The sequence below is a fragment of the Mus caroli genome, unplaced genomic scaffold (assembly GCF_978045245.1).
Source record: "Mus caroli unplaced genomic scaffold, Mus_caroli_1 scaffold_6, whole genome shotgun sequence".
Taxonomy (NCBI): Eukaryota; Metazoa; Chordata; class Mammalia; order Rodentia; family Muridae; genus Mus; species Mus caroli.
In genome coordinates this window covers 21446505-21471691 of record NW_028227261.1, presented here as the reverse complement: position 1 = coordinate 21471691, position 25187 = coordinate 21446505, and the positions used below count along the sequence as shown (strand labels likewise).

Sequence of the window (25187 nt, the reverse complement as noted above, 5' to 3'; positions counted from 1 at the left end):
TATCATCTATCTGTCATCTATCATCCATTTATTATCTATCTATCATGTATCTATCCATTTATTATCTACCAATATCTATCTATCATCTATTATCTATCTATTTATTATATGCTTATTATTTATCTATCTATCATCTGTCTATTTATCATCTGTTTATTATCTATCTATATAACATATCTATCATCTGTCTTTTTTTTTGTTTTTGTTTTTATTGTTGGGTTTCTCTGTGTAGCCCTGGCAGTCATGGAACTCACTCTGTAGACCAGGCTGGCCTTGAACTCCGAAATCTGCCTGCCTCTACCACCCAAGTGTTGGGATTAAAGGCGTGCGCCACCACGCCCGGTATCTATCTGTCATCTATCTATCTACTATCTACTATCTATCTATCTATCATCTATTTATCATCTGTTTATTATCTATATGACATATCTATGTATCTATCATCTATCTATCTACTATCTATCTATCTATCCATCTATTATCTATTTATCATCTGTTTATCATCTATCTATATGACATATCTATGTATCTATCATCTATCTATCTACTATCTATCTATCTATCTATCTATCTATCTATCTATCCTCTCTCAGCAGCATGATGTGATCTCAAACTCTGAATCCGCCTGCCTCTCTCTCCCAATTGCTGCGATTACAGATGTATACCAACATGTGTGGCTTTGATAGAATTTTTTTTTCAAAGATTTATTTATTATATGTAAGTACACTGTAGCTGTCTTCAGACACTCCAGAAGAGGGAGTCAGATCTTGTTACGGATGGTTGTGAGCCACCATGTGGTTGCTGGGATTTGAACTCCTGACCTTTGGAAGAGCAGTCGGGTGCTCTTACCCACTGAGCCATCTCACCAGCCCTAGAATTTTTATCTAAGATTCCCACTTCAAAATACCTGATTTGGTAGCTACTATTAAAATGTCGCTCTTCTGTATTTGGGCAAGGAAGGGCAAGGAAAGAATCGTGCTTTCTAGAATACTCCTGTACGGACATAGTGCTTTTTTACCATTTCTCCCATAAACCTCTATCCTCACTCAAATCACCACACACAGGGTCCAAAGCCATGGGCCTATACCCATTCAACTCTCAGCCCCTACTTCTATATCACAGTTCTATGTGCCCAGGACCTGCAAATTCTGTGCCCAGCTAAGCAGCCCTCTTCAAAGTCTTGTCTCCAGGTCTTGAGGCAGATCAATCTGCTTGTGTGTACTGTACCGTGAGACACTGTTGGGAGATGGATGGAACTTGGATCTGCACACTGCACACTACACATGGATAGGAGGACACCCCTGGAAAAGCACAGAACCCAGTGGTAATGGGAAAGAAGGGTCAGGCCTCCGTTTAGAGGCCTGGTCTCAGGATGTCTCAGTCCTGGTTCCAGGATCACTACTGTACATTTTTCATGAGAAACTTATAGAGTCAGTACCTTTGAGACCCATATTACTGAAGTCTGTGGTTTATTGTACAGTTTAGTATGCTCTTAATAGAACAGAGAACACAAAGAAAAGGAATATAGGATGGTAATAAAGACCACAAGAGCCCCTTCCCCCCTTCTTACTTTGAAGGGCACCAGGCATGCACACAGTACACAGGCAGGAAAAACACCTATGTGCATAAAGTAAAATAAAAAGTCTGAAGAAGACAAAGACTGACTTTCCCGAGCTTCACTGATTTTGGTGGGGAGTTGGATAAATATATTCATGTCCTATGGGAAAAAATCAAGGCATATAAATGACAAATCAAGTGGCCAGTCCGTGGCGATGCACACCTTTAATCCCAGCACTCAGGGGGCAGAGGCAGGCAGATCTTTGAGTTTGAGGCCAGCCTGGACAGCCAGAGCTACACAAAGAAACCCTGTCTCAAAAACCAACCAACCAAACAGACAAATAAAAGACATATCAAGTGGTACGAATGAAGAAACTTAAGGGGAATGACTAGGAACCGAGTTTACAGAAATTGGCCGTGGAACATTCCCTTAAAGAGATGTTGTTTGGGGTAGGGGTGTAATGACCAAGCCAGCTCAGTCAGTCAACCGGGTCTCAAGGGAAGGAGTGAGGATTGAAAAGAAAAAAGACAATTAGACAACACTGTAGCATGACTCTCAGTCTGCTTTTATACCATTTTAAGTACAGGCAAATAATTAGGTCAGTTCTAGGTCAAGGAACAAACAAGGTGATAAACACAAATAGTCAAGGTATGAACAAGGTAACCCAGCGTGGTGGCGCACACCTTTAATCCCAGCACTCAGGAGGCAGAGGCAGGCGGATTTCTGAGTTCGAGGCCAGCCTGGTCTACAAAGTGAGTGCCAGGACAGCCAGGGCTACACAGAGAAACCCTGTCTCAAAAAAACCAAAAAAAAAAAAAAAAAAAGTATGAACAAGGCAATAAACACAGTCCTCTGATCACTGCTTCTAGGGGCTTATCAGGCTGTCCAAGGTAAAAGAATTGCCTCTTTGCTCTGCTGAGTTTAGCTTGAGCTTTGTATTAGCCTAAATGTAAATATTCTAATCTGAGCCTACTTTCCTGTCCTAGTCCAAAGTCAAATTCTTGCCTGAGCTTACTTCTGTGTCCTGGCCCAATGTCAGATTCCTGCCAAGTTTCTAGAAGCCGCTCCCAGAGCTCTCCACAGTGTAAGTCAGCGGCAGACCACTTGCCTGGTACTTATAGCTCTGTAATAGACCCCAGACTTGCAAAGAAGGAAGCCACCGTTGCTCTCTAGGCAGAATTCAGAATAGCTGGATGGGCTCCTTGGAAGAAGGAGCTGAGCACAGATCTCACAGAGGGAACAGCCACCAGATGGCTGCTGTGGCTGAGCTCAAGGACAGAGGATTGAATGGTGGGGACAAAAGTCACCTTTACAATGGTTTTTGTTTGTTTTCTTGCTTACTTGTTTTGAGTCAGGGTCTCACGCTGTAGCTTGAGCTAGCCTCGGAACTCAATGTGTAGCCCAAGCTGGGTCTGGAAGTTTTCATGATTCTCCTTCCTTAGCCTTCCAAGTGTTGGGATTACAGCTAGGTATGACACTCATGGAGTTAGAAACTGGTTGAGTGTTAAGTATGAATTCAAAGTTCAAGACCAGAGATGTCGCCGTAGATAAAGAAACACGGATGAGCTGAGCATGGTGACATAAGCTGCTTATCCTGGTGCTTAGGAGGCCTGGGCTATATAGTGAGGCCTTGTCACAAACAAACAAACAAACACCATCCTTAGCAATTAGTGGGAATACCCCTTACATGGAAATGATAGGGGCTGGAGTTGTAGTCAGTTAGTTGAATGCTTGGCTAGAGTGCTCACAGTCTGGGTTTGGTCCCTGGCACCTCATAAACCTGATGGGACAATGCACCTGTAATCCCAATGCAAGAGAGGCTGAGACAGGAGGATCAGGAGTTCAAAGTCACCCTCTGTGCTACACAGTGATGTGGGAAGCCGTTGCAGAGTGGCAGTTACAGAGTGGCAGTTGCAGAGTGGCAGTTGCAGAGTGGCAGTTGGCTACTGCTGGCCACCACACATACACAGGCAGTAAAGGTTCTTTTGCCAAGATGAGGTTTTGAAAATTAACCAAAGTTAACCAATCAGATGAGAGACAAGTTAACCAATCAGATGAGAGACAAGTTAACCAATCAGATGAGAGAGAACGCCTCTCCTAGGCCTATATAAGCAGCACCAGTTCTGGGCTTGGGGTCACTTCGCCTCTACAATCAAGCTCTCCCAATAAACGTGTGCAGAAGGATCCTGTTGCAGCGTCGTTCTTCCTGGCCAGTCGGGCGCGCGCAAGACAGTTTGAGGATGGCTTAGGTTACATGAGATCCTGTCAAAATTAAAAAAAAAAAAAGAAAAAAAGTGGTAGCAAAAGCATGGACGGAAATGAGGAGTCTCGGATGGAGTGAGAGGATCGAGATGCACGGAATCCTGGGAGCACCAATAGTTAATGCTCTGGAGGAGAGGGGAGGACCAAGAAGGAGGAACCAGGACAGGAGAGTCACTGGGCAAAAGGTCTGTCCCATTTCAAGATGTGCAAGTGTGGGTAAGAAGTCTAGTAAGGTTTGGAATTTGGAAGGCAGTAAATGGAAAAAACCTTATACTGTGGTTATTATTCACGATAATTACAGAGCACATGCCCCGTCCTGCAGTGGATATTTTCGCTTAAGGGTAATGAGGGCTTAGTTATATACACAGTCTATTTAGTGTTTTGTTGAATTTCCAAACATGTGCTAAAGTTAGACTGAACGCTATAATTACTTCACAGCACCACACTGATCCTGCAAACAAGATTCACAATCCCTGTAGAATTGGATTTGTGAATCTGTGTATTTAACCCGAGTCTTTGAATATGGGTGGTAAAACTTCTCAGACAGGATTTGAGGTAAAGACTTGCACTATCACCTCCGTGGTGTCTATCTCTTCTGCTTGCCTATAATGAAACCTGAAAATAACTAGGGTCGAAGGAGCTGTGTGCACCAGTCAGCTGGAATGTGGCTCCTGCTGAGATATTGCCTGTTTTGGTCTCTTTAAAGTGGATGAGGAATTTGGTGTTGCTGGGTGGGAACTCTGAGGCCCTCGTGGTGAGTTGCCAGGGAATTCCACTATTGTAGAATTGAAGAATGTTGTGTCCAAGTATTTAACACTTGAAAGTTGGATTTGGTAATCCTGATTGGAACTAAAAGCTGACGATTGTGTTTTAAAAATTAGGCTGGGAAAGGAGAGCTCTCTTCAATTTTTTTAAAAAAGAGAATTCAATCAACAAATAATCATAATGGGAGGCAGGCTGAAGGGATGGCTCAGGGGTTGAGGATGCGAACGGCATTTCCAGATGATCGATCTCAGGTCAGTTCTTAGTAACCCATGTTCCGTCAATCACACCTGCTGTAACTTAAGTTCCTGGGGATATAGCTTCTAATGAACTCAGTGAACACTTAGGCTCACATACAAACTAGATATGTTAGCCAGGCAGGGTAGCACACACCTATAATCCCAGTACTCAGCGGGGCAGAGGCAAGTAGACCTCTGTGAGTTCAAGGCCAGCCTGGTCTACAAAGTGAGTTCCAGGACAGGGAAAGAGCCTATCTACAAAAATAAAAGTAGCCGGGTGGTGGTGGTGCATGCCTTTAATCCCAGCACTCGGGAGGCAGAGGCAGGCGGATTTCTGAGTTCGAGGCCAGCCTGGTCTACAAAGTGAGTTCCAGGACAGCCAGGGCTATACAGAGAAGCCCTGTCTCAAAAAAACAAAACAAAACAAAAAATAAATTTTAAAAAAGTAGATTTATTAATCTTATTTTATGTGCGACTGTTTTGCCTCCATGTATGAGACACACATGCTTGATACCCATGGAGGTCAGAAGAGGGTCAGCTCCCCCTGGACCTGGAGTTACAGATGGTTGTATGACACCATGGGTGTGCTGTTAACAGATACCATGACCAAGGCAACTTTTATAAGAAGAACATTTAATTGGGGCTGGTTTATCAGTTCAGAGGTTCAGTCCATTATCATCAAGGTGGGAGCATGGCAGTGTCCAGGCAGGCATGGTCCAGGAAGAGCTGAGAGTTCTACATCTCTATCTGAAGGCCACTAGGAGAAGACTGGCTTCTAGGCAGCTAGGATGACCAATTTTTTTTTCTCCCTTCCCTTCTCCCTCTTGCTCAGGCCCTGCTCACTCTGGCCCATAGATTTTGTTTTTGTTTTTCTCATTGTTTTTTTGTGTTTTTTGTTTTTTTGTTTTTGTTTTTGTTTTTTTGAGACAGGGTTTCTCTGTGTAGCCCCAGCTGTCCTGGAACTCACTCTGTAGACCAGGCTGCCCTTGAACTCCGAAATCTGCCTGCCTCTGCCTCCCAAGTGCTGGGATTGAGAGCCACCTTGCGGTTGCTGGGATTTGAATTCATGACCTCTGGAAGGGCAGTCAGTGGGTGCCCTTAACCACTGAGCCATCTCACCAGCCCTAGGATGAGCATCCTAAAGCCCATGCCCACAGTGACACAGTGACACACTTCCTCCAAAAAAGGCCACACCTACTCCAAAAAGGCCATACCTCCTAATAGTGCCAGTCTCTGGGCCAAGCATACTCAAACCACCACAGATGCTGAAAGTGGGACTCACAGCCTCTGTAAGAGCAATAGGGTTCTTAAGTGTTGAGCCTTCTTTCCAGCTCTGATTTTTATAAATTAATGTAGGGGCTGGAGATATGAAATCACTAATTTAGAGCACTTGCTATTTTGCCATGGGTGGGAGGTTGGTTCCCAACAAAACCATGTTAAATAGTTGACAGTCTGTAATGATTGCTCCTTCTCCCTTCTCTAGCCTCCACTGGCACCCACAAAAATAACTTTTTTTAAAAATTTTTTAAAAAAAAAATTTAAAAAATTTGTTGTTGTTCTTTTCCTTTCTGAGACAGGTTTTCTCTGTGTAGCCTTGACTATTCTGGAACTTACTCTGTAGACCAGGCTGGTCTCAGTGATCTGCCTGCCTCTGCCTCCTGAGTGCTGGCTTCAAAAGCACGCACCACCACTGCCCAGCTATAAAAACAACATCTTAAAAAAAATCAGTTAATGTAAAGAGAAATTTGAAGTCACAATACAAAGCAGGTATGGTGGTACTAGCCTATGACCTCATCCAGCGGGGGGTGTGGTGGTGGTGGGGAGGAGAGCTATCATGTTATACAAGGAGGTTTGTAGAAGGAAGGATGATTTTCCTGGCTGGAGGTATCTCTTCTGGCCATGTAGAATAACACTTTATTTGAGCAGGGAATTTAGAGTTACAGCAGAGTGCGAGTCTCAGCTCTGATCTGGCCTTGGCGTCCTCATGTGTAAAGGAAGAGAACATGGATCAACTGTGAGCATGGAATGAGGTAACATGCTCAGGATGAAGACGCGGTAAGGAATGACCAGGTCTGTTTGATAAAGTCCCGTGAGGCATTTTCTTTCATGACAAAAATTTTCTTTCTTTCTTTTCACATGCTTTTTACATGTGAGACTTTTTTTGCCTGGGGTGTAACTTGCTGGCAGAGTTGTTGTCATAGACAAGGCTCTAGGTTTGGTCCCCAGTACCACAAAATAAAGAAATAATAATAGTGATGATGATGATGATGATAGTACAGGCTGGTGCGGTGTCTCAGTACATAAGGGCTCTTGCCACTGAGCCTGGCAGCCCCTCACACTTTCACTGGACGATAATAATATATACCTTCTTCAGCTGGCAAACCTGCCACCCCGCTGCGACTCTAACTAGAAAGCATTTTTTCTCTTCCTCCTTCCTCCCTCCTCTCTCTGTTTCTCTCTCTTTTTATGACCTTTACTTTTGTCTGCGCCTATTTTGTGCTGAGTCTCTTCCTGTGCCGTTAAGTTTTGGTTTCTCCCCTTTCTTCTGGGATATCTTTTTCTTCTGTGCAACCTTCTCTTCTGGCTTCGGAACGATTTGCGCCTTTTCAGTGAGGATCATCTCGATTGGACTGGGAATCATGTACCAGGTAGCCTGGCCATGAGCTCTCTCAGCGCATCCCTGGTGCTTTGTTCACTAGATATGTAGAGAACCTACATCTGAACCCTTAAGTTCAGCATCACTTTCTGCGTTTTTAAGCACATGCAGCAAAAATTCAGCATTCTTTTGGCTGTCGACCCAATGTCCAGCCCCGCTGTTTGGCCTGGATACACCTACAAACTCCATTACATCGCTGGAACTCACAATAATTTCTTTAAAGTGACATCTTTCAGATACCTGGTGGCTTTCCAGATATGCATACTCTAGATGCCCTGGCCAGTTTCGTGGGCATTCTTAAAGTGAACATGCAAATTTGAATCTCTTGATTTGCATGATTTTGTAGGGGTTTCTGGGCCAAGAAGATAGTGAACCATCTTCATAAGTCATCTCAAGCTGATTACAGGAAAAGGGAAAATATTTTTTCAGTTGGAGTTATAAAGACTTGTGTTTGGTTGGTGAGATGGCTCGGTGGGTAAGAACACTGACTGCTCTTCTGAAGGTCCTGAGTTCAAATCCCAGCAACCAAATGGTGGCTCACAACCACCCGTAATAAGATCTGACACCCTCTTCTGGTATGTCTGAAGACAGGGACAGTGTACTTATAATAAATAAATCTTTGGGCTGGAGCAAGCAGGGTCTGAGCGAGCGGGACTGGAGTGAATGGGGCTGAGGGGAACGAGCAGAGGTCCTAAAAACTCAATTCCCAACAACCACATGAAGGCTCACAACCATCTGTACAGCTACAGTGTACTCACATACATAAAATAAATAAATCTTAAAAAAATAAAAAAGACTTGTGTTTGTTGGGTGGTGGTGGTGCATGCCTTTGATCCCAGCATTCTGAAGGTAGAGGGAGGCAGAGTTCTTCTGAGTTCGAGGCCAGCCTGGTCTATAGATGCTCCACAAAAATGGGAGCACACTTTCTATTTAAAATACCTTTGATGAAGGACTGGAGAGTTAGCTCAGACGTGAAGAGCACGTGTTGCTCCTTCAGGACCCACAAGGTGGCTCACAATCATCTGTAATTCCAGTTCCAGGGGATCTGAGACCCTTTTCTGATCTCTGCGGGCACCAGACACACATGTGTTACAGAGAATACATACAGGCAAAATACATCCCTCCACATAAACCTTAAAATCAAAACAAAACAAGCACACAAAAAAACCCAAGCCAAAAAGAGTATATGGGCCAGACATAATAGTTCATACCTTTAATCCCAGCAGGGAGGTGGACGCTAGCAGACCTCTCTGAGTGAGAGTCTGGCCTGGTTTCCATAGTGCGTTCCAGGACAGCCATGGTTACATAGACCTTGGCTCAACAAACAAACAAACAAACAAACAAACTCTTCCTTCAGGTTGTGGCTAGTAAATGTGAAAGCTTTGATATGCATAGTCTACTGCCCTGGAATTTCTCTAAGCTACAAAAGCTTATTTAAATTATTTTATATGTCTGGGTGCCTTTGCCTACATATATGCTTGCATATCACATGTGTGTGTGCCTAGTGTCTAAAAAGGTCAGAGGAGGGCATCAGATCTTCTGGAACTGGAGTATCAGACATTTGTGAACTACCATATTGGCTCTGGGATTGAACCTGGGTCTCTCCAGCCACCAGAACACCACCCCTACCCACCAGAACCCCACCCCCACCCCACAAGTTAGAGCCTGAACTCAGGGCTCTTTGTATGGATGAACGTGCTCTAACACTGAGCTGTATGTAGCCTCAGCTCCTGGGAGATCTGTGTTTTACATCCCATAATATTGGCTTGGTATTGGACACTTATGGCCTTGTTAGTATTGCTAGGATACAACACCTGCAGTGGGATAATTTATACAGAAGATGATGTTGTGTTTGCAGACGAGGTGCAGACGAAGTCAGAGGTACAGATGAAGGTGCAGACGAAGAGTCAGAGGAGGAAAGACAGAGGTGCAGACGAAGGTCAGAGGAGGAAAGTGAGTGCCCTGCTCTCTTGGGACAGGGTCTCTCATTGAGCCTGGAGCTAAACTGGCAGCAAGCTGGCAGCAAGCTACAGCAATTCTCCGGTTGTAGTCTACATCAGCACTGGAGTTTACAGGTGCATGCGGTCGCGCCAGGTTTTTTACTCAAGTGGATGGAGATTCACAGTCAGGTTTTTTTTTTTTGGGGGGGGCGGGGTTTCGAGACAGGGTTTCTCTGTGTAGCCCTGGCTGCCCTGGAACTTACTCTACAGACCAGGCTGGCCACAGTCAGGATTTTTTTTTTTTTTTTTTTTTCGAGACAGGGTTTCTCTGTATAGCCCTGGCTGTCCTGAACTCACTCTGTAGACCAGGTTGGCCTCGAACTCAGAAATCCGCCTGCCTCTGCCTCCCGAGTGCTGGGATTAAAGGCGGGCGCCACCACGCCGGGCCACAGTCAGGATTTTAAACTTGAATTTGAGCCGTCTCTCCAGCCCCTAGGACAGGCTTTACATTTTACAGTTCTGTAAGCAGGGAAGTCCAACATTGAGAGCACGAGGGGATAAGGGCCGTCTCACCGCGTCATCCTACGCTGGAAGCGCAAAAGATGCAGAGAAGATTCAGAGTCAGGCATCAAACTCACAGCCTGGAGGCCTAATGCTTTGAGGGTGGAGTCCTAGTGCCCGAAACACCTCCCACTACGGGCCCCACCTCCCAACACTACTACATTGGCCATCAAGTTCGTATCAAGTGCACTTTTGCACATCTCCGTTCAAAAACGCAAGGGTAGACTAACAATAAACTTTGGTTTATAGGATTTGAGAAACATGATCTCCAGATATGTTTGGGACAGATCCCTTGACCTTCTTCACTGAGGTGGTGTTGGGACCGGAGTGACAGGTGAGAGAGGTTTCTTGGAAATGAACCCTTTGCCCGCTTGCCTGGCTTTCAGTCGTTGATCCGGTGGCCCTACCTACTCTAGTCTCCAAACTCCGAAGGGTCCCTGCTTTCTGTTAACATCAGTCTTGAGTCAGATCCACGTTATTCTGTGTGGAGAAGAGCCAAGGAGGGAAACAGGCAGTTTCTCCAGTCATTCTAAGGGATGCTTTTCTACAGAGAAATCTCCAGCGACACGAGTCGAGTCACCCTGAAGTTGTGTTTTGACTAGAGCCCAGATGATCTATTGATGGAGCCCAGAGTGTGGCGAATGGGGTGTGCTCGGGACCTAACGCTCTGCGGCCCGCCAGCACGGCGGGAGGGAGGATTGGAGATAAGGGACTCCCGCGCCGGGTAGCAACGCCATTGCGGAGCGTGGCCGCCGGGACCCGAGGGGGCGGGGCTCCGGAGGTGGCCACGCGGCGGGAGGCCTAGATTTTTCAACCTCTTAACCGTGGTAGACGAAGAGGGAGGAGCTTCGGCCACGCAAGGCCCACTGCCCCGCAGCCTCGCCACTACCAGGGGCTCCCACCAACAGACCCCTTTGTGTGCATGCCCCCGCCCTGGAGGCGCCGCAGCCAGTGGCGCTGAGACCCCTCATTGGCTCAGCCCGACGGCCACACCGATTGGCCCTCGGAGTCCCCGACGTGCGGGCCGCTTTCCCCTCTCTCTTATTGGCCCGTCGAGCTGCCCGTCACACGGCCTCGTGGGCCGATTGGTCGGCCGCACGGAGTCCCTGGAAGCAGTTCCGGGAAACCCCGCGTGCTGCCGGGATCGCGTCTCGGTCCATGCGAGGGGGGGAGGGGGTGGCGCGCGCGCCATTTCTTGTCGTTTTCAAAGCGCCTCGCGCTGCTTCTCACGGGCCAGGCCGCCAGCCCCCCGCTCTGCCCTGGTGAGTCTCGCGCTGGCCCGTGGGGGGGGAGGGGCCGGGAGTCCCGGTCTGACCGGACTCGGCCGGGTCCAGGCTCGGCGCCCTGGCCTGCAGTTTGGGTCTTTGCTCCGAGGCCCCAGGGTGGGGGTGGGGATGGGCCGGGGGCGGCTTCTGCTCCGGCCGGCCGCGCAGCCGCGGGCCTGAGTCCCGCCGCGGCGCCTCCTCCTCTCTCTGTCGCTCATCCTTCTCAGCCCCTCCGGTGCCCCGGTCCCTCGGTCCGCTGTCCTCCGTGCGGCCTGCCGGTCTCGCGGTGCTTTTTCCCGCCTCCGCCCGCCGCTGTCCGCGGCCCCGGTCCGGGCGAAGGGTTTCAGGCGTTTCCCCCTGACCCCGGTGCTTGCCCCCGAGGCCTGCGGTCAGGCCTGGCCCGCCTCTCGCCGGGCGGCCCGTGGGATGTGTTGATAACCGGGTCGCGCCCGAGGGGGTGGGGTGAGCCGAGGGCGGGGTGCAAGTCCCAGGGTTACCTGAGCCGGGAGAGCAAACTTTTCCGGGGAGTCGGAGCCGAGGGGCCGAGGTATGGGGGGTGCCTCCCGCCCGATCCCCAACCTGCATGCTTCGAGCCGGGATTTGAAGGAAAAAATGACTACTAAGAGGCCGTGACACTTGGTTTCGAGCGGCGCCTGAGCTAGGTAATTCTGAGAATGTTATAGGCGCTCCAGATTGGAAAAGCGCTTCTTTTTCTTACACGGTAGTAGCCATGTGGCCAGAATTTTAAGACGAAAGCCCAGGGGTTCTTGAAAGGTTCAGTCCTTTCTCGTTACCTGTTTGGGGATTTTTTCCCCCCTTGCCCTTTAAAAGCAGAATGTGTCAGGAGTCAGTCGTAGTGATTAAAGGCTTGACACTCCCGAGCTGTGAGATAACCGTTAGCTTTCGTTGGTTCTTTTAAAAGCCCGTCTCTCAACATTTTGCTTAGAGATGTTCGACACAAGTCAGGGAGAAGCTAGTACTGACTTCCCAAGTCTCCCAGCGGTCCTTTATAAATCTTATTGAAATGACTTTATTTTGTAATTTTCTTTTTTTGCAAAAATGTTTGTGTCAAAGGGTTCTAGTCACGTTAGAATATTTGCTGCATCCAGAAATATGGTTTGGCTGTGTGGCATTGTTGTTGAATCCCCCCTGTTGGTCCGAAGGATTTATTCCCTAGAGTCTATTTTACCATTTTTTTTTTTAGGTTAAAGTTGACAAAATCTGAACATTTTAAAAGTTTTAATATCAATGGTAGTCATAAATGTCTTGTGCTTAATACATAACTTGTCATTTTGCTTCACGCATACTTTTCAAAAACACTCCACCTTAACAGATGTTCATCGAACTTCTCAGTTAATTTCCTCTCCTGTAACATACATAGTATTCATAGGTGCAGTGCTCTGAAGGTCTTGTTATAGAACTTTTGAGTTGTGGTGATCTTCTTATAGTGTTTGTGGGGGGAGGAATGGGAAAGCACAAATGTATGTCCACAGAAAGATTTTGGATTTTAGAATGCTGCTTTATAGGACTAGGTTGTTTTAATCAGTAAAAAGGTTCATCTTACATCTTACATGCTAGTAGTTTCTTGTGCCAGTTTTGGATGTTTCTATTTTTTGCTAGTTCATCAGAATTTGAGGCTTGCCTTGAGATACATCTTTAAGTACAGTCGCGTCTCTGTAGGCATTAGAGGGCTAGGGAGAGCTTTGTGATGAGAAGTCATACTGCTGTCAGGTCATTCTCAGAGTAACACCCTTCACACTCGGCTTCTCCTACTGCCTTCCTCTTTCTCCTCTCATTAACTTCAACTAGACATCAGTGGGTGTTCAAATGAAGGCTTCTTTTGTGTCAGGAAACAGCATTTGCACAGTGTTTGATGACTGATCAGGAATGGATTGGCTATCTTAGGCTATAGTGCTTGAGGGTGACTTGTGGTTTCTATCTTGTGTTTCTTTAGGGACAGTAGGCATTTTCTTGAGACCCAGCTTCATCATGCCTTTCTCTCTGTCTGTGCTGTGACGTCTCTTGAGCCACCCATTCTCTTCATCACATGGAATCTCACACACACACTTAAATTCCCTGACTTTGAGGTAGCGTAGACTGGCCTTGTATGCTTTTGTGGTTTACTCTCTCTTCAGGGAATTGGTCCATTTCAGCATTATATACAGGCTGAACATACAAAATGATTTTGGTAGGTTAATCTGAGAAACCTGACAAAGTTTAGGCCGGTTAGATAGTTTTTGTGAAGTTTTTTTTGGAAGTTGTTTATTCAGTATTTTTTGCAACTTTCTTTCACTGACAAGAAAAATTCCACTCATACTCCTGTTTGTTTTTTTTTTAAACAAGAAGCAACCTCAACTAGAGCTCAATTATTTTTATGTAGACTGTAAACAATGGCTTAGCTTTTAAAGTTGGTCATTTTTTCTTTTAAATCTGTGAATGGGAATAGCAAATTCATCTTAGAACAAAATTAATGTGAAAGTTGTGTTTTTAAGTGAGGTGGAGAGAACCCAAGCCACCAGCTCGTTGACCTAGATACAACATGGATTTATTTCATACCTATGTTGTTTCTGAAGCCGAGCTAAGGAAAATGGAAAGTTCTTAAACCTTGATTAAGTGATGTGTGGGTGTTCATTCTGTTTTAAGTCAAATTTTAGAACTCTGTAAGCTGAGGGGCCTTTAGGATTTCCTGGTGGTTTGTTGATCTGCTCCCCAGAACACAACGGCTGCTTCTGTTACTCAGCAATTGTACCTGCCGTAAATTCAAGTTCTTCTACCCTAGAGTACATGAAGTTGCTTAAGGATCCGATACTTCCATGTACATTTTCTATAGTTTTACAAGATTATTACTGAAAATATAGATCAGATGCTCACAAAAGGCATAAAATATTCTGGATAGTTATTAGCAGCATGTGTACAAATTAGTTGAGGTAAATCATGAATTGTCCTACAAACTAGTTATTTCTGGCTTATTGTAATATAGCTCCTGAATTTTTTCCAGCAGCATAATAAAATGGCTAATCAGGTGAATGGTAATGCGGTACAGTTAAAAGAAGAGGAAGAACCAATGGATACTTCCAGTGTAACTCACACAGAACACTACAAGACACTGATAGAGGCAGGCCTCCCACAGAAGGTGGCAGAAAGACTTGATGAAATATTTCAGACAGGTATAATATGCATTTCTTGTTTCTGACTGGTTATGAAAGTGAGGGCAAACCACGTTGAATTTTATAGATTTTAAGGATAAATAATGCTTACTGTTTGTGATTTGTGTAGAGCCAATACTTTCCCTTCATTGAGGGCATATTGGGTTTGACTTTATTCCTATTTCATTATTTTGAAGCCTTAGTGTTGAATATGCAGACTTAGTTGTTTCAGAACAGAACATCAATTTGTCTTAGATTTACTACCAATTAAAATGTATGTTTCAGCATACCGAATTTTACATTTCCCCCTAACCTAAATCAGTCATCGTTTTGCTTTTACTTTTCTACTTTTAGCTTTTTAAAAGTGATTGTTAAGTCAGCGTAGGTCTGATTAGGTGGCATAATAAGAGGAATAGTTAGACTGTATTGTCTGAAAAGATAATATATGTCATACTCCGTGAGAGTTTGTGGCCTGTCTAGTTTCTAATAGACAGAAATTCACATCTCTCGGGTAATTTGGAAGTGTTTGGCTTGCAACAGCTGTTTTTTGTTTTTGTTTTTTTCTTAATGTGTAAGTCCCATGGTTAAGTGCTTAAGCAAATTTGAACATCTTAATATGGTTGGTTGTAGGTGGTTTGGAGTTTTAAAGAGGGAGAGAAATATTTACCCTTAGGGAATGGTGTTCGTAAATAAATGTGTCCTCCTTTGGGGCCATAGATGGAAACTTTCTTCCTCTGTGTTTGTGTGCCTATCCAGATCAGGAGAGAGAACTGAATTGTTTCTTTTAGAAATATGTTTTAAATTTAGTAGACATAGCTGTGCTTTTTTTTTTCTTAAAATATTTTAAATCTTGCAGCTGAGATTTAATTTTAGACACTAAAATGGCTTATAAAAATGACTCCTGGGTGATGGTCCCGTTTGAAAGCCAGTCCTCAGGAACTGTGACATTTCTGCCCTAGAGAACTAGCAGTGATCTGCTTAGAGACCTCCCTGTATAGTGCTTTGTTACTAAGAGGCCAATGATGTGGGTGAAGGATTGGATTGAAGATGGTCCTGAGTTGTGGCTTTGGGTGGTGGAATGAACTATTCAAGTGAGGAAACGCCAGTCGCTTAGCCATGCTCATTCTGAGCTTGTAAAACATGAAATGGCAACATTTTAAACAATAACTTTGCAAGTGGCATTAATTTATTTTCAATTTACTTACTGTATGAAATAAAGTTCTTTTTGACTTTACCAAAAAAGAATCACTTTTGCTGTTGGTTCATATGGACTTGGGGAGGGGACTGTTAATCTGTCAGGTATTTCTATTTTACATTGGACCAATTCTGAAAAGGTTCCTTATATATTAAGAGTTATTTTAAACATAGTAGATGTTCTGTGAGTAGTTAAGTAGACTATATATAGTATGCAGCATATATGGTTTCTGCATAATTTATTTAAAATTCTTTGAAGGAGATTGTCATTATTGACAGTCTTGTGAATGCCACAGCATCTTTTAAATCTCAGCTTGTTACTTCAGAAAAGCAAAAGATTGACTTAAAATACAGCTTTCAGAATTGATTTAGCAAGCTGCACTTGCATTTGTAGAATTTAAGATGCCTTTCCACATTCTGACTGCAGCAAACTCGATGCTTGGATAAACACATTTTACTTTATATTTGGTACTAAGGAGGGAAACTTTTGATACTCTTTGGAGTGAAAGAAGTAAAATTGGTTTTCATAAATAAGTATAACAACCTGTAATTTGAATGTTTATCCTTGAGAAAGATAGTGTATTGTTACCACTCTAATATAAACCAGACTTACCTAAATGAATGGTTCATCTGTAGTACAAGCTTACTTACTGCTGTTTGGGGGAGTTAGACACATTTTAGGGATCTTTCCACTACATTTTTTTTTTAAGTTAAAATTCACGTTTATAGTTGATATATTATTTTTGCTTTTTGTATTTGACCTTTCTATATCTTATTTGTTTAGCTATGTATATGCATATAATTAAGTGAAAATGTAGTTTGTCAGAGATTGTATTGAATATAACAATGCTACTAGACCTTACTAGATAGTTTAGCTTACCTCTTTTATTACAATAATGTTAACCCTTTTCAATTTAATTTTTAGGATTGGTAGCTTATGTCGATCTTGATGAAAGAGCAATTGATGCTCTCAGGGAATTTAATGAAGAAGGAGCTCTGTCTGTTCTGCAGCAGTTCAAAGAAAGTGACTTATCTCATGTTCAGGTAAGGTCAGTACTAGCAAACGCGTCCTTCCGTCCTTCCGAGCAGTGATCTGCAACTGGTTCCCTGTGGGGAAGTGGTCTGTTTTGTTTGTGACTATCTCTCCTTTGGAAAAATTTAAGATTAAAAAAAGATCGTCTGTGTCAGAGTTTCAGAAGCATGGGCACAAAGCAAAGCTCTTCCCTCACCTTTAACACAGTGAGTTACTTTACGAACTTAGTCATGATTGGATTTTATTGTTACTATTACAGTTTTATATGTTTAAATTTTCTACAATAAAGGGGGGGCTATTGGGCTATCTTTGTATGAGAAATACATTTAGCCATTTTGGAAAGGTAGTCCAGATTCAGGTAAAGATTAACAAATGGAAGTGAGCTCCCCCCACCCCCCCTTTTGTGTTTTTTTTTTTTTTTTTTTTTTTTTTTTGCTTTGTTTTTTTCCAGTTTAGAAGGCAAGCTCCCTGAGGCACTGACTTAATGTTTGCTCCAGCCTCAGGCATGTCAAAGTATTTGTTGAATGAATGGAATGAATATTTTTGTTAAAATGTTGGTCTTGAAATGCTATCATTTAAATTTAAATTTATTGTGTATTTGACCCTTCAGAGATTCCTGGTAATTCTTCCTTTTGAATTGCTTGCATCTTTTAGAACAAAAGTGCATTTTTATGTGGAGTTATGAAGACCTACAGGCAAAGAGAGAAACAAGGCAGCAAGGTACAAGAGTCCACGAAAGGACCCGATGAAGCAAAAATCAAGGTAAAGGAGTCCCAGTATATGGGAATGTCTAGTTCAGACCTTCCTTGATCCTCAGTCTTCTGACAAAGAGGGATGGGCACGTTTATTATTACTTTATAAGCACTCTTTATATATATATACACACACACACACACACACACACACACACACACACACATATATATATTTATTTTTTTTTTTTAATTTTTTTTTTTGTTTGGTACAGTGTCCCATTATGTAGCTCAAACTCATAGCCCAGACTGGTTCCCAACAAGGTGATCCTGCCTCAGCCTACTGAGTGCTGAAGTGAAAGGCCTTAGGGAAGAGCTGTGGTATTCTAACTGCTTTCCTCCTTTTGAATTTTCTCTGACTTCAGTGTATTTATAAACTGGCTTTGACCTTTTTTGACTTTATAAATGGTTTTGGTTTTGCCTACCTCCTTAAGTTGTGAAGATTAGATGAATTCGTATGTAAAGTAGCTACCTTCCCCAGTCATTATTATTATTATTAACTTAGATAAATTGCTTTGAAAGTCAAAAACGCTTTTCCTAAAAGACCTTGTTAAAGGGGTATTGTCAAGGTTGCAGTGGTGGGGACCTAATCCAGGGCTTTACACATGCTAATCAAGCGCTCCATCCTAAGCTGTCCTCACAGATTTAATTGGAATGGCATTGAGTTTTAGAGTTGTTTGCCCAGGTGACTCAGGCTTGGGTATTACTAACTTCGTGAAGTACCTTTATACTTTTCTCCTCCATTCCCATCTGTTTATAAACTGATCTAGCCCCATTCTTAAACAAATGCCAAACTGCTGTGTATCAACCCTGATTGGCTGACTAACCCTCTTCCCCTGGTAGAAAAATGGAAGGTTCAAGGTCTTCTTCCCTGTGGAATCCCAGGGTTAACTAACTGCAACAAACATGAGTCTGCTGCTGCTCTTTGCAACCTAACATGCAGAGCCCTTCTCTTTCTTGGTAGAGTGCATATTTTGTTTGCCAACAAAAAATATCCTATAGACCTTTCATATGAAATTTCATACCAATGTTATCTATAGTGCAAGCTTTTTGAGGGCAAGAACATTGTTTCTGTGACCTCTGTTAACTGGTGTTAGTGTTAGTGAGGTGGAATCAAATAATGATTCATGGTTTTTTGTTTTTTTTTAAAGATTTATTTATTATATGTAAGTACACTGTAGCTGTCTTCAGACACTCCAGAAGAGGGAATCAGATCTCGTTAAGGATGGTTGTGAGCCACCATGTGGTTGCTGGGATTTGAACTCCAGACCTTCGGAAGAGCAGTCGGGTGCTCTTACCCACTGAGCCATCTCACCAGCCCTGATTCATGTTTTGAAATCAGAGTGTATTTACTTGGAAGTTGCCAAATTTAGAGTCTGTCCTGTGAGCTGTTCCAGTTGTGTTGAGTTTGTGGCTTGGTAAGAATGTGAAGCAGACAAATGGAGTAGTTAAGGGCAGTTGTGGGCTGCCATATGTGTACTGGGAACCAAACTCCGAAGGTCTGCAAGAGCAGCAGGTGCACTTTAGTTCAGAGCCATCTCTCCAGCTACCCACTTTTAAACAGTTTACTGTTGTTTTTCATTATATGTATATGTGTGTGTCTGAGTGTGGGTTTGTATGCAGGACTACTGTGTCCATGGAGGCCAGAAGAGGGTATTGGACCCCCTGGACCTGGAGTTACAGACAGTTAATAATGAGACATTTCACATGTGTGCTGTGAACTAAACTTGTGTCCTCTGCAGTAAACTCTTTTTTTTTTTTCTATATCAGCTCTTGTGGTTGCCACATTTTTTTTTAAAGATTTATTTATTTATTATATGTAAGTACACTGTAGCTGTCTTCAGACACACCAGAAGAGGGAGTCAGATATAGTTACGGATGGTTGTGAGCCACCATGTGGTTGCTGGGATTTGAACTCCTGACCTTCGGAAGAGCAGTCGGGTGCTCTTACCCACTGAGCCATCTCACCAGCCCTGCAGTAAACTCTTAACTGCTAAGCTATTTCTCTAGCCCCTCATTTTTATTTTTATTTTTTTCGGGGGGTAGCTTCAGACAGGGTTTTTCTGTGTGGCCCTGGCTGTCCTGGAACTCACTGTGTAGATCAGGCTGGTCTTAAACTTAAAGATGTGTCTGCCTCTGTTTCCCAGGAATTGGGATTAAAGTCATGCACGAGTACTGCCTGGCCCCATATCTGGTGTTTATGTGGCACTGGAGGTAGAAGCCGGTGCCTCGTGCATGCATGCTGTATTCCCAGTGCTCCTTTTTAATTCATCATAAAATGCATTTCAAAGATGTTACAGTTTATGTGTGTGTTTGTATTTTCAAGTTTAACATGTGTAATTATCTTTAGGCCTTGCTTGAGAGGACTGGTTATACTTTGGATGTAACCACGGGACAGAGGAAGTATGGTGGTCCTCCACCAGACAATGTGTACTCGGGTGTGCAACCTGGAATTGGGACAGAGGTAAGTGCTCTTATCCCTTTGTGGAAAATCTTTTCAGTCTATTACCTGTATAATCTAGCTTATGATGTGGGTAAAGTACTTGATCACTTTGAAAGTATGCCTAGTGTTACAGTGGTAGTATCTGTGTGTATTTGTGTCATTATTAGCAAGGATAACTGACCTGGGTATAGAAACCTGTTTTTCAAAATTTGTTTATTTTGTATATATGAGTATACTGTAGCTGTCTTCAGACACACCAGAAGAGGGCATCAGATCTCATTACAGATGGTTGTGAGCCACCTGGGAATTGAACTCAGGACCTCTGGAGAGGTCAGTGCTCTTAACTGCTGAGTCATCTCTCCACCTCAAGATGCATATCTTTTTTTTTTTGTTTTTTTGTTTTTTTTTTTTTTGGTTTTTCGAGGCAGGGTTTCCCTGTGTAGCCCTGGCTGTCCTGGAACTCACTTTGTAGACCAGGCTGGCCTCGAACTCAGAAATCCTCCTGCCTCCGCCTCCTGAGTGCTGGGATTGAAGGCGTGCGCCACCACGCCCGGCTCAAGATGCATATCTTAAAGCAAAGAAATACAGACAATTGTTGGAGCTTACTGCTAAAGGAGAAGCAGTTGGTGTTTTGTTTTTGTTTTTTTGTTTTTTTTAAGAATTTATTTATTTATATGAGTGCACTGTAGCTGTCTTCACCAGAAGAGGGCATTGGATCCCATTACAGATGGTTGTGAGCCACAATGTGGTTGCTGGGAATTGAACTCAGGACCTCTGGAAGAGCAGTCAGTGCTCTTATCCACTGAGCCATCTCTCTAGCCTGAAGCAGTTGTTTTTAATTTTGCAGAATTTTTAAATTTTTTTGTGCTAGGGATTGAGTTGGGGCCTCATTCATTCTGAGCATGTGTTCTGCCTCTATGCCATTCTTCTGACCTAAATCTTTCATTTGATATGATATCTTAGTATGTAGCCCAGACTACCTTGACGTTGAGGCCTCCCTTCTGAGTGTTGGGGTTGTAGGCATGTGCTATTGGACTCAGCTCATATTTATTTTAAGACAGTCTTATATGTAGCTTTTCCTGGCCTAAAGTACTCTATGTAGATCAGGCTTGTCTTGAACAATTGGTAATCCCATATGCTTCTTGAATGCTGGGGTTGTGCTGGGGTGAGCCATCATGTCTCAATCATTTGTGTTTTGTAATGTCAGTACTTTGCTTTCTTTCAACACAAAATGCACTTAGAAATGACTGAGAAACATTCTGACTGGGAGGGAATCCCATGAAGGAGAGTGTAGATTAGAATCGAGAGAGTGAGGGAGCGAGAAAGAGAGCGAGCGGGCACACTGGCTCATCCTCAGAGTGGGAAAGTGAGTGGCTCTTAGGCTTTTCTAAAAGTTTGTCTCTGGACTTTTATTTACTATACGTAAGTACACTATAGCTGTCTTCAGACACTCCAGAAGAGGGCATCAGATTTCATTATGGATGGTTGTGAGCCACCATGTAGTTGCTGGGATTTGAACTCAGGACCTTCGGAAGAGCAGTTGGCGCTCTTAACCACTGAGCCATCTCGCCAGCCCCTCTCTGGACTTTTTTTCCCCCCTTTTCCACTCTGTGCATTCCTGGAATTCACTCTGTAGTCTAGGTTGGCCTGGCCTGGAACTCAGAGATAGCTCCTGCTTCTGTCTCCCAAATGCTAGGATAAAAGGAGTGCTCTACTACCATCTGACGTGCCTTTGTACTTTTGGGTTGTTGTTGTTTGAGACAGAGTTTTATGTAGCTCAAGTTGTCCTAGAACTAGCTAACTTACAATTTTCCTGCTGGCACTACCGAAGAACTGAGATGACAAGTTTACTCCACAGCAGTTTATGTAGTGCTGAGGGTCCAACCCCGATTTCCTGTGTGCTAGGCAAGCACCCTGCTCCTGCGTCACTCCCACACCCTGCAACCCTAGTACACCTCCCTCTCTCCCTAGTATCCTAGCACTCTTGGATCTTTAAATGGAGAAACTAGGTGACAAAAGTCAGCTATGCAGGGACTTTTTCTGACTGGATGTTTTCATTGTCTATATTTAGTGCCAGGAACACAGTGCACAGTATTTGATGAAAGTGTTTTTTAAAAACAAAAGAAGTTGTGGCCTTTTTGTAACAAATTTAAGCTAGCTTGAGTGGTACAGGATTTTTTTTGTTTTGTTTTGTTTTGTTTTTTTGAGATAGGATCTCCTTTGGAGTGTGTGATAGAGGATGTGTGTGTGTGAGTATAGGCATGTGGAGGGTAGAGTGAAGGCGTTTGTTCTGGGGACAGAAATCAGATTATCAGGATGTGTGACAAGTGTACTTTGCTGGGTCTCATAGTCTGTGACTGACTTGAACTTATTCTGTAGCCTCTCCCTCCCACGCGGAGGCTCCAGGCACTGCAGGAGTCTCCTGAGCAGCAGCGTGGGGGTGAGGATGAGGAGGGTGGCTCCTCTGGTAGTCGGTGTCTGCTCTTTATTTGGGGAGTGTCACTGTGAGATTTGAGAGTTCTAGGTTGACTGTTCAAGTTACAAGAAAAAAATTTACTCCCATTTGAACAGTTTTTAAGGAGAGTGATGGTTTTAGACTATTATAAATTGTATGCTCAAAAACTAAAACTTTTCAAATGATCAGGAGCAAAGGTCATATTTTTTGTTTGTTTGTAAATGGATAAGCAAAGATGACTGTAGCAACCATTAGAAAAAAAAAGTGTGTGTGTTTGATGTGTAGGTGTTTGTATAGAGACTAGAGGACAACTTTGTGGAGTTGGTTCTTCTTTTTTTCCACCCTTACATGGGTTTGAGGTTTGAGCTTAGGTCACCAGGCTTGTGTGGAAAGCATCTTTACTTGCTGAGCTGTCTCACCAGTCCCAGTGTCAGCTTTAAGGTCTGTCTTGTCTTTGTAAAGTAAGGTTGTTGCCTTTTGTTCTTGTAACCTTCATTTTCATGTTACAATAGTACAAATATTCTACTTTTTAAATTATGTTACTTTATGTGTATAGGTGATTTGCCTGCGTGTATGTCTTACCAGTTGTATGCCTGCTGCCTGCAAAGGTTAGAAGAGATCCTCTGGATCTGGAGATATAGATGGTAGTGAACCACCATGTGGGTAATGGGAATTGAACCTGGACCCTCTTAACCTCTGAGCCATATCTCCAGCCCCATATTCTATTTCTTAATTTCTATTTCTTAATGCTTAATATCAAAAGAGATTCTAAGCATTTTCAGGTTTAGAAACATTAGAACCATCTACATATTATTAGTTTGTGATTGTTTTAAAATCATAAAATGTGGGCCTGAAAGAGGACTCAGTGGGTTAAGGTACTTACATGCCGTGAGGACTCAGTGGGTTAAGGTACTTACATGCCGTGCCTGGTGACCTGAGTTGGATCCCTGCGACACATGATGGAAGGAGAGAACCAACTCCTGCAAGTGGTCTTCTGACATTAGCATGTGTGCCATGGTGCATACTCCCATCCCCAGTATAAATGTAATAAAAGAATAAAATCATGTTTTGTGATAATCGGAAGGGTTAGATTGGGACTCTGAGCCATCTAGGTTCTTCATAGAAGCATGCATCATCAGTGAATCAAAGGGTACAAATATGTAATATTTTGGCCTTATTTCTCTCGTCATCTCTAACAGCTTCTTCTATCCTTCACTACTACTACTGCTTTTTTTTTTTTTTAAAGATTTATTTATTATGAGTACACTGTCGCTATCTTCAGACACACCAGAAGAGGGCATCAGATCACATTACAGATGGTTGTGAGCCACCATGTGGTTGCTGGAACTTGAACTCAGGACCTCTGGAAGAGCAGTCGGTGCTCCCAACCACTGAGCCATCTCTCCAGCCCTATCCTCCACTTCTTAATAAATTGACATTTATGCTTTATATGTGTGTATGTGTTTCATAGTGCTGAGGACCAGACCCAGGACCAACACATGCTAAAGCAAGCATTTCCATCATTGAGTCATTTTTTTTCCCCCCGAGACAGGGTTTCTCTGTATAGCCTTGGCTGTCCTGGAACTCACTTTGTAGACCAGGCTGGCCTAAAACTCAGAAATCTGCCTGCCTCTGCCTCCCAAGTGCTGGGATTAAGGGCGAGCGCCACCACTGCCTGGCATTTATATACTTTTAAGGCAGTATAGAAGTGTGGTTCAGTTGGGGCTGGTGGCTCAGGTCTGTAATCCAAGCTACTGGGGAAGTAGAGATAGGAGAATCTTAACTTCAAGGCCTGTTTGGGCAGTTAGCCAAAACATATCTCAAGATAGACTGGGGCTGGGGAGCTTGGGGGAGTAGGGGCAGTGGCAGGGTAGGGCTTGTGTGCTTGGTGTGTGATTTACACTTAGAATCCCCACCCTTGAGGCAGGTGACTCCTGTGGCTTTTGAGGCCAGCCAGGCTATGTAGACCCTTTATCAATAATAAATAGTAAACAAATAAATGTAGGGGGGATAAAACTCAGTGGTGGAATCCTTGTTTAATCTTTAGACTTTAGGTTCTGTCCTAGCACCACAAAAACAGAGAAATACTGTTAGCATTCTTCTTCTAGTTTTAATATTGTTCTTTTTTTTTGTAAAGATTTATTTACTTATTTTATGCATATGAGTGAGTACACTGTAGCTGTCTTCAGACACCCTAGAAGAGGGCATCAGATCCCATTACAGATTGTTGGGAGCCACCATGTGGTTGCTGGGAATTAAACTCAGGACCTCTGGAAGAGCAGTCAGTGTTCTTTCTGGCCCCCAATATTGTTCATTTACTTGTTTGTTTGAAGCAAGGATCTTACGTATCTCAGGCTGTCTTCAAATTTGCTGTGTGACTGAGACTACATCACTTGTGGCTTAGAGTTCTTAGCATTAGAATTTTCCTTCTTATAAACACACATACAAGATGACTAAATGAAAAATGGAATTATCTGTATATTTCTTGTTCTTAGGGTAGATTCCTTGTTTGTTTGTTTTTAAGATTTATTTATTTAATGTATATCCTGTTGCTGACACACCAGAAGAGGGCATTGTATCCAATTACAAATGGTTATGAGCCCCACCATGTGGTTGCTGGGAATGAACTCATGACCTTTGGAAGAGCAGACAGTGCTCTTAACCACTGAGCCGTCTCTTCAGCCCCATATTCTTTGTTTATAAGGTATCCTGAAACACCTCCAAGAGGGCAGTGCAGTTTAAAAGCAGCTGTGTATGCTGCTTTTACGATGAGGCCAGAGGTTGATATTAGGTGTCTTCCTCAATTGCTTCCCACTACATATTTAAAAAATAAGACTGATTGATTTAATTTGTATGTGAGAGCAGTAGCATGAGTTCCCTGGAACTGGAGGTGCAAGGTGCTGTGAGCTTCTATTGTGGGG

General features: G+C 43.4%; 1 protein-coding gene and 1 long non-coding RNA gene across 8 annotated transcripts in view; one reads left to right on the top strand and one right to left on the bottom strand.

Annotated features, from left to right (window-relative positions):
• Nucleotides 1-2404: 2404 nt before the first annotated feature.
• LOC147004194 (uncharacterized) lies at nt 2405-10844 on the bottom strand. 2 transcript variants are annotated; one of them, XR_015047300.1, is made up of 3 exons: nt 10386-10844; nt 8417-8542; nt 2405-3820 (listed from the first exon to the last, which is right to left on the bottom strand). It is a non-coding gene; the product is annotated as an uncharacterized LOC147004194 (long non-coding RNA). The 2 variants fall into 2 exon arrangements; XR_015047301.1 differs by lacking the exon at nt 10386-10844 and adding an exon at nt 8689-8749.
• Nucleotides 10845-11089: 245 nt separating this feature from the next.
• The window catches only part of Hnrnpr (heterogeneous nuclear ribonucleoprotein R), a 31796-nt gene continuing 17698 nt past the window's right edge, over nt 11090-25187 (top strand). Inside the window, exons 1-5 of one of the 6 annotated variants that reach the window (XM_085838832.1) lie at nt 11090-11240; nt 14242-14410; nt 16509-16627; nt 17271-17378; nt 19719-19832. In XM_085838832.1, coding sequence (XP_085694958.1) covers nt 14254-14410; nt 16509-16627; nt 17271-17378; nt 19719-19832 — 498 coding nt within the window. In that variant the 5' untranslated portion in view covers nt 11090-11240; nt 14242-14253. Of the gene's footprint in view, nt 11241-11741; nt 11906-14241; nt 14411-16508; nt 16633-17270; nt 17379-19718; nt 19833-25187 lie in introns of those variants that run through there. The other 5 variants (XM_085838829.1, XM_085838831.1, XM_085838830.1 and 2 more) reach the window with 5 other exon arrangements.